At 30.3% G+C, this 10,316-nt stretch overlaps 1 protein-coding gene across 1 annotated transcript in view; it reads left to right on the forward strand.

The window, feature by feature from the left end:
* Positions 1–5,280, forward strand: part of LOC119644798 — a 54,400-nt gene extending 49,120 nt beyond the window's left edge. The window contains 1 exon segment of the mRNA XM_038044535.1: positions 5,155–5,280. Within this exon segment, the coding sequence (XP_037900463.1) occupies positions 5,155–5,280 (126 nt within the window).
* The last annotated feature ends 5,036 nt before the right edge of the window (positions 5,281–10,316 follow it).

Below are 10,316 nucleotides of genomic sequence, written 5' to 3' on the forward strand. Positions count from 1 at the left end.
AAAAAAAAAAAAAAAAAAAAAAAAAAAACAACAACAACAACAACAATAATAATAATAATACACTTTTGATATTTTCAGTTCATTAATTTGTACAGTCGAAGGTAATAAACAGAAGAATACATTTAATCAAGTTCAGTTGAATGTACAAAGGGCATAGTGAACATTCTTTAAAATGTTAATTTATTTTTTTCATTTCATTTTATGAGAGGCAAAATCAAGAACACATTATATTATTATATAATTTTCACACGATTCGTATTTCTTGGTCAGTGATTCGATTAGTGATATAAGAAAATTGATATATGTTTCACAACTGGTTGAACTATATGTTCGCATTATCATGAATTTTCCGTACCCTCTCATCGCACACTTTCTTATATGATACTTCACTAAAAAAAAAAAAAAAAGAGTTCAAATAATCAAATGCAAGCTTTTCCATTTAGTTTAATATTTCGTGTGAATGATGACTTATCGATGAAAATATATATATATAATATATATATATATATATAAGCATTTTGCTTTTTCCCTTGATTACTTAGATATGTCGGATTTCGTTTTAGGCCGATTACGATTGTTTTATATACATAATTGATACTCAAACTTGAACTTTCAATAATATATTATTATTATTATTATTATTATTTTAATTTTAGACTAATGAATTGAATTCTTAGACTAAAAAAAGACATTGAGCACTAGCAATCAATAATATAATATATAATATAATATATTGTATGGAATAAAGCGTTATTCTACCACCATCTCTTGGGTACAAAAATGTCTTTTTCTATTTGAACAAAAAAAACAAGTAAAAATACTGTAGTGATACACTTCCCATCATCGAATACCTTTGACCACTTCGTTTAAAACATTTGTTCATATAGCAACTTTTCAAACTAAAGCGTTAGATGGGTCGTAATCGGAAAAGGTCGTTCCAAATCGAAACATTTCTAAAAGCACTCGTCCTTTGGTCAAAACGCGTCCTGCTATGTACCAAGTCTCATCGAAACATCTCAATAATTGCAATTTATCGGTTGAATATAGGAAAATAAGACAGACAGTCGGACTGAATCTATTTCACCATCTTTCGGGTGCTGCGTACATCCACACAATCTTAATATATCCTTGTATCACAAATGGTTTCGGATATAAAAATCAATCAATCAAACCGGATCATATCAACATTTTAACTGGTTCTTTACCTTGTAATGAAATGAACTAAATCTCAATATTGATCGGCATTATATCTCGAGAAATTTACGAACGATTAGAATGACACGATGATGAACGATGACATGACAGTAGCAATGTTTTATTAAATTATGAAAATGTTTCTTATGCCCTTTATGTCTTAAAGTAAATAATATGAAATTGTATTATTCTTTCTCTTTCATTTTTTCTTCTTCAAAATTTTTCGCCGATTACACGAAACTCTCGATAATGTATTCATTAAAGTCCTGATTGGCATTATCTCCTTCCCCCACTCCACGTCTCCCTCTCTCCGACCACCTGCCTGGAACTTTCCCCTTCCATAAAAAAAATAAAAAAAATAATAATAATAATAATAACATTTGTACATGACTTGTACATGATTCCATTCTCAATTACTGATATACATAGCTGTAGAGGTTCCCTTAAAAGCTGAAGAACATTTCAAAATCTTTTTTTATTGAATTGATTTTTTTTTTTGTTTTTTTTTTTTTGTAAATTTTCATAGAACTGTTGACTTCAATTTTGGGATAATCACAACATATACTTGTCCATATGTGGCCAACGAGTTACATACATTTATACGGCTTTATTATTCATTTGTAGTATATAAGCTTTTACCTCTGTAAAAACAAGAAGAATTACTCCCTACTACGCGAATTATGTGTGTGTGTGAAGCAAACTCAACTGAAAGACGAAAAATGCTTATAGATTTTAACAAATACAACAACAACGAATAGCGAAACGTCCTGCTTTTGGTTATTCATTAGATTTTGTCGAAGCGCCACTGCAATGACGCAACTGTTAAATTTCGCAAACATATCGAACTGGAGTACTTTTCACTGTTTTACAAACTTAAAAACCGACTTAATGGTAAGATAAGCACAACAAAACTCTAACTTGTAACAAAAAAGAAGAAAAAAAAGTAAATACTACTTGCTTGCCTAGCGACTCTCTCTCACAACAATCACTCTTCATATAAATTGTTTTCAGTTCGGCTCAATGCTCGATAACTGCTGAACAACTAGTCGCCAATCGAATACGCCAACGGACTAAGAGGTAAAACATTTCAAATATTATTTGTAGCTTTTATTCATTACAGATGTTTTTTTTTTTTTTTTTTTTGAAAAGTAAGAAAAGCCACAACTTTTTACTAATAAGTTTTTCTTAAGGCAGTTACTATAGGAGATTTATTTTCAACACCAATTGTAGATAGATGTGTCCAGCATTCTAGATCCTATTGCTAATTGTTCAAAGGTATTATGCACTGCACATTTGTACTAAAAGGAAATTTATTCTACACATTGATGAAGAAAAGTATATAGAAAAATAGACGAAGTAACAAACTCATGTGGATTAAGATTCAATAAAGTGAACACTAAGTGGCTTAAGCCATTTTACTGAACAAAAATACAATTTTTAAGAATGTCAAAGTTACTTAAGTTATAGGATCTCATCAATGAAAGAATAATTTTAAAAAAAAATTCATCAATTGATAGCAAGCTTTTAAACAAATATTAAAGGAAAAGTTTTTTAAAAGGATAATAGATAATAATAACTACCGGCAGGTATAAACCAGAACATTAATACACTAAGAAGGTTTTATTTAAAATAAAAAAAAAAAAACAAATAAAAAAAATACAAGTCACTCAAAGACGAAAAAAAGACGAAAATAACCACGGAAAAGGCACTAAAAAGCAATTGAAAAAATATTTTCATTTAAATAACGAAATACTTTAAAAGTAAATGAACAAAATAGATAAACAAGAAAACCGCAAATATTTTATTCAATGTTGTTGCTTTACTTTTTTAAATGTGTTTGTTATTTATATTTTTTTTACACCCATCACCAAGGGATGAGTGCTGGATTTTTCTTGTCAAAACGTATGCAACGCTCGCAACGACCTCACAGAGTATATATTCTTGATCAAATATCAAATTCTGAATCGATTTAAACATTTCCGTCTGTTCGCCTGTCCGTCTGTCTAACACTTTTCACTATCTATATAACGTGGAGAAAGAAGCAAACTTCAAAAACTCCGTCCGTAAAGCAAATACATTCTTGACCAGTGCCAAATTCAAAATGCAGCTAAGCATATCCGTCTTTTCGACCTGTCAATCTGTCCGTCTACCCAACTGTGTACTATCTATGGTGAAGATGCCGCCATCCGCAAAAATGAAGATATCGCCTACAAATATGCAAGAGAATTGGAAAAGGATTTAAACTTTTCAAAAGACACGCCTACAATGTCCACACGTTTATTCGACAAAAACTCTTATTTCGAAAATAGAAACAATCGGCCGCGCCCACTACCATATTGTGGAGTATTAAAATTTAGTTCTTTTACTTTTTCGTCTCTTTTAAGATAGCAGTGATGGGGGTAAAAAAATTTCAGCCATAACCGAATATAATTTTCTTTCTTGTTTTCTTTAATTACGAACCAAAACGAACCCTTAAAATTAATTAATTTTTAGATATTTTTTTCAACTCCGCATCATTGGCAAAACTTTTCCAAGTGAACACATAGCACGTGGCATCTCTTTTTGTTACCTTATAGCGCAGAATTAAAAAACATTTTCCCTTCTCTCATCATCAAGTCAACATTGGTTTACAACATACAATAGAAGGTGGAACGAGTGCATCCTTAATGTATTTCAAAAAGAAATAAGAAAGCTTTAGCCGATGTACGGCAACTTTTTGATGTGTGTCCATCCAAAAATAACATTTCTCAGCTCTGCTTAGTATTTATGTTGAACGTGAACATGAACATTTTAGTTAGAACAGTTTTCCCAGATGCGCAAATTTTATATCAATATAATTTATAGGTTATAAACTTGGATCTTTTTTTATGCTTCGGAAATCTTTTTAACCAAGTGAAGCTTGGAGTTGAAGCTTGAAGTTTTAGATGATCCACATAAATAACTCCTATCGATTGCGAACGTTGTCTTTTCTTTCTTATTGCGAATCACACTCATCCTCAAACTTGAATCGATCCATACAAATTTTCCGTCAGATGTCAGATGTCAGATTTCCAGACAAATATATATCCTATCAATTGCAAGCGGTCTGTCTATTCACTGATAACTTTGTTGCTGCGGTTATTAATAAACAGTCGGCTATTAGTATAAGAGCAATGCCGCCAACTGATTGATAGCTCAATCTATATATAATAATAATGTTCGTTGTTGAGCTTTCCGCTACATCGGATTATTTTTTATTTCATTATTTTAGTGAAACTTTCATTACTTTACATCAACGTATTTCCCTAAAAATACACCCAAGCTCTTAAAAAAAAAAAATGATTTTTTGCATGAGATTAATTAACACTTCCGCTCTAATAGAAAATAAGTTGTCAGTTGTAAAGCTAGGGCTTTGTTGAAAAGCCCATATATATTTCCTCCAATCGAACTTTGATTACAATTATGCTTTAGAAAGATCTACTCAATCATAATTTATGATGGATTTGCTTTTCTAAAAAAGAACTAACAATTCACAATTTTGTACCTTATTTTTGTTCCGTCAGGCGTCTACGTCGACATACTCAAGCAAGAGTTTTAAGCCTGCATAAATCTAAAAACAAAAGACATTGTTCCCTTAGATCCTTTATTATATTTTCAAAATATTAGCATACAATTTCGAAAGTCTAGGCAGCTATCGCAAGTGTCACTCATAAATATGCTGTGCATGTTTGAAAACAATATTAAAGAGTCCTTCCCTCTCACTTTACAACAATAAGGTCAAAGAATCTTTAATGCCACCATGCAGTTGTATTCTAAAGATTTACTTTTCGACCAAACCGTAACCTCAGAGATTACTTATTTAATAAGAGTCAAATTATTAGCTTGGAGGAGTATAGATTACAGAATGATTTAAAAAAAAAATCGAGGAAAACACTATTATCCTCTTTTCTATAGTAATCGCTTTGCAAATAATGAGCGTAGCTTCCTATTAAAAAGAAATTGGATAGCGATTCTTACATGAAAAGGCAAATGCTAGCTGCAAAGAAGCAGGCTGCAACCTCTAATAGTTTATTAGAAGCAGCAGTAACCTCTAATAGTTTATTATGAAAGTAGCCATTGCCAATTTCGGAATAAGCCATGTAGTTCTTCCTTTAACCTTTCTATGATAAAAAAGAATTTCTTCAAAATCAATGAAATAGAATGAAATGAATGAGCGACGAGTAGGTAGTAGATGACGATTAACAGCTCAACGGCCGTGAGCTCAAATCTCAGGTGCAGTAGCCTTTTGAATAAAACCAATAGCCTTTTAGTTTTTCGGGCTTTAAGAGTTTAGTCTCACAATTCATTTCTCTGGCTAAACTAATAACAATAAATTAAAAAAATTTTGCAATTTTATATTGTAATGATCTAAACAATTTTCAGGCGAAAGGGATCGTAGGATTTATACATTTTTTTCGGCCGAATATGGAACTCTCTATGTACGTATATGAGATATATTAATAAATTCTTTCTGTTTTTTTTTTTTTTTTTTTTTAATAAAATTTAACCTTGTTTGTAATAGACTTATTACAAAGCTTAATAACCGTGATTTCGAGCAACGCTATCTGTGGCCTTTGTCTCTCATCGGGCAGCGTACGGATGGCGTCACTGTGGCTACTTCATAATTTCGTAGCGATATACTTATCGGCCCATTTTCGCTCATCTTGAACTTAGCAAAGCGTCTGATCTACATGATGTGACTGCATGGATCTGAATTAGTTTGAGTCAGAAGAAGACAGTTCTGGAGAATATGCTGCAGTTAGTAGATGCCTCAAGACCAATTTGAAGATCACTTCCTGGGCTGCCTTTTTTTTTTGTTTAATCTAGTTTAGAAAGAAAAAGAATACAGCGTCGTAAATGCCTTCCATTGCTTTACGCGTTAAAATACACTGAACACAAGCTTGTAATTAACTGAAACATATCTAGGTTATCTATACCTGAAATTACGGGAAAATTAAAGTCGACAAATAAGTTTTGGGCGAAAAGTACACACATTAATACTTTGAATATATGCATCAGTCTGTCTGCTCTATGTTCACTAAAATTTCCGCGCTGAACTAGATAAGAATCACGAGCACTAAGTCGCTGTTCGAAGATTCAGTTCTCAGTGCGATAAAGAATAAGTGGTTATAGGCAGCTATAGCGAATGCTCAGTCAATATATGTATAGCACTTTCACCAATTAAGCACACACGCATTAACATGCGGCCATTCCCCATTTTTTTTTTGTTTTTTCGCTTTCCTCACTTCTTTGTAACCTTCATCGTTTTAAACATGTCGGTAATATCTCTTCAGTGATTGGTTATGTTAAAAAAAAGAAAAAAGTGATATTAATAATAAGGTTATTGTGCATCTGTGCATAAGTCTGTAAAAAACAGAATACATTTTAAAAAAAAATATTTTTTTAAATTAATCAATTAATTATAGCTTGCACACGAACCAAAATTACAGACATCTTCTTAAAAAAGACTTTTTTCACATATTTTACTTAATATCCGGTTCATTTACACGTCATTCGCAATGCGATACGATTTACGCCTCGCTGCGAAAGTACATTTAAACTTCTACAGATAGCATGAGTTCTTTAAAGTATTGACAGGTCAATATTTGCCTTTTTTGTTGGCTAAAACAGGTATAAATGCTATAGTGGGACAGGGCCTATCATGAACTAGCCTACAGTACTACGCTTAATACAATTATTCGTATAAGAACTTTTCAAAATAAGGTATTACATGTATGGGGAGTGAATTGAAAAAGTGGCCCAATCCGAACGGACCAAGCGTGTTCTTCCTTGTCCTTGGTGTAACGAATTTGAATAAAATATATCAAAAATTACGATCTGTAGGCTTAACGCAAGAATACAAAATAAACAAAAGGGCAAAGAAGTCGTGCGTATAATAAGAAATGGGTCAGCTTCAAATCCCTCTTTATATTCCCAACATACGCTCTAAATTAATATATCTTTGCATCATAAATGATATAGGGTATAAAAAGCGGAACTATTGAAATATTTTTATTATAATTAATTCGATGATCATTGAGTTGTTACTCGGGACTATTTTATCCACTCGGTCACTCAGGCAGATAAAAAATAGTTTTAAAAGCATATTTTAAGTCGAATTTCGTGTTCCCATTAGATCTTTTCTACACAGCAAATTGAATCTATCATCTGATATTGATTTGATGAATTTTAGAAGAAGAAGAAGAAGAAGAAGATGAAAAACTAACCCGCCACTGTTAGGTAACAAAAGTAGATACAAAAATTTTCCAAAGTCACTTAAAAACAAACTAAAATAATTTATGTGTATTGGCGATTCTCAAAGGTACGCATTCCAGAAGACTATAAAAACATCGTTTCCGCTTAGCTCCTTCAGTCTCCGTAGCGAAAGTGACGCGAACTTGCATCCAGTAAAACTCTACAATTAGAAAGTTTTCTTGTAACATTTATAAAACTCGCAAACATTAAAATAAAATGTTTAAATTGAGAGCATGACATAGCATATTCTTAAATAAATTAATGCAAAGGAAAAGTGAAAGGAAAAATACATTAAAATTGTAATATGGAAATAACTGAATAAAACGTATAAATCGTAGTCACAATTCCTTATTTAAAATTGAATCGTTTATTTTGAAAATACTCCAAGTTCATTTAGGTTAAAACCTTCTATTGTTGTACGATTTATCAATCCAATTCGCATAATTAACACTATTGAGAAAACAATTTGCTCTTCGTAGCTATAAATCGACTTACATCACTTTAATGAAATAACTGAAAGAAAACTGAAATGAAAATTTAATAAAATTAAAAATTATTTGATTTTTATTCTCTCTTAAGGCATTTTTTATATTAGAACTATAACGTTTTGCGATTAATTGGATTTATTCTTCTCCAAGATTTGCTTATGCGCGAGGAATTTAAAATAACTGTTACGTGCGAGTAGTATATGGGATTGTAAATCCATTGACCCGTTAACTGTGTCGACTTTTTTAGCGATATGGTCCGCGATATAATCTATCAAATACGGAATATATGTAAACTAAAATTAGATTGTAATGAAATGATTTGACAAAATGACAAAAATATTTTCTGCACTAAAATGCATTGGGGAGAATAAATGTAAATGATGGAATTTTATGAGGAACCCTGACAAGGACGGATGGACGTATCTTGACGCATATACGCGTTGTACACCGTTAGCTGGTTGTTAATTGTTGTATTTGAACATTGAGTGATTGGTCTCGTTTTTTCGTACAGTGATCTCAACATAATAATATTGCACTCTCTTGGGTTGAGAAGATAACGTAGATATATAAACATCACAATAGCTAGCTTAACTTTTTTTTTTTTTTTTTTTTGAAAAATGGACTTAGTCCACTTGCAAATTAAACGGCTCAATCAATAAAATACTGCTCCATTCATGTATTCCTCTTGATTAAATAACATAGGAATTATTAAAAAGTTTTTTAAATTCCTCGGGATTATTTTGGTTTCTGGACTTGCGGATTTACTTCGAGAAAGTAAGTGTAGTTTTTTTTTTTGTTATATCTTCAAGTTCGACAAACGACAGAGACAATCTATCAATTCGCGGATATTGGATAAGTAAGTGTTAAACGCTCTTCTAATGTGTATTAATTAAAATTCTGAACGATTTTCGGATATTTACTTTTAAATATAGTAAAAGTATTCGTAAAAGACGAATGCATACATATATCATATAACACTTTGTTATGTGTTCTTGATGAAATAATACAGGCAGGTATATATGAATGTATTTGTGTTATAAGAAAAAAATTTAATAATTAAATAAATATTATATGTGTTTACGAAATTTATGATATGATATAATGGGCAATGAATAATTTAATAGCAATAGCAATAATCGTTTATTTCAATTTATTATAAAATATTTATTTATATTTCATTTATATTTTACATGAAACAAAAGTGCACATTATTTGATGGATTGATGAAGGTAGAATTTACCGACAAGCAAAATTAACTACTCTAAAGGGAATCAATTGTTGTTGTATTTTTACTATACATAATTAGAAATGTGTGAAAAACATGAACCTCTCCTTTCAAGTAAAGTAACTATAACAAAAAAATAAATAAATAAATAAATAAATAATAATACAAAAAAAAAAAAAAAAAAAACAAAACAAAAAAAAAATAGGAAAAATAAAACATAACATAACATACCCCGGAACACTATCTATAACTAAGCTTTAAATAAAAAAAACAAAAAAACAAAAAAATAAATAATAAATAAATAAATTTTAAAACTTTAAAACGAAATATGAAAAACATGTGGAAATATGACATTTTGAAAAAAAAACAAAAAAGTTAAAAGACATATTATAGTTTATGTGTATAGGTTAAAATATATCTGTGACAGGCCAAAGAAAATAAATTGCATTGAATTGTTTGATTTTATTCATTGCTTTATATAGCCATGAATTAAATTCAATAAATTTGAATAGACATTGTGACTGCATGAGTTTAAAAATATAAATCAAATACATATGAATGAATGAATATGATGAATATTTATTAAATGACTATTGTTTTTCTTCTTTTTATAAAACTTTAAATCAATGTTAGATTTATTATCATCGTAAAGTTGTATCTAAAAAAAAAAAAAAAAAAAAAAAAAAAAAAAAAAAAAAAAAAAAAAACTGGACCAGAATATAAACACTACGAAAAGTAAAAAAAAGATTTAAAAAAATAATAATAAGAAATTAAAAAAAGGAAAAAGCAATAAAAATTCCAATCCAAAAATATGAATATTTGCCAAACACATCCATACATACGTTAGTAATATAGTTAGGGTATCAAGTCTAACTGACGCTAGGCTATGTTTCATTTTCAATTACTTTGCACGAATGGATGTTTAAGATTTCTTGCAATGCGTAACCAAACAAATACTCGGTTTTCATCCAGTTCGCCGGTATCTGTTGACGCGACAATTATGAAAATGAAGTGTGCTTTCACTAAAGATCAAAGTTTTCCCAAAAATTGGCAAAGCCATTCGAAGCTGCTTGCAAGCTATTATACGAGCGTCGCATATTTAAAGGTTGCGCTGTTTCATGCACATTTAGCAGTGA

The sequence above is a fragment of the Glossina fuscipes genome, unplaced genomic scaffold (assembly GCF_014805625.2).
Source record: "Glossina fuscipes isolate IAEA_lab_2018 unplaced genomic scaffold, Yale_Gfus_2 0, whole genome shotgun sequence".
NCBI lineage: Eukaryota > Metazoa > Arthropoda > Insecta > Diptera > Glossinidae > Glossina > Glossina fuscipes.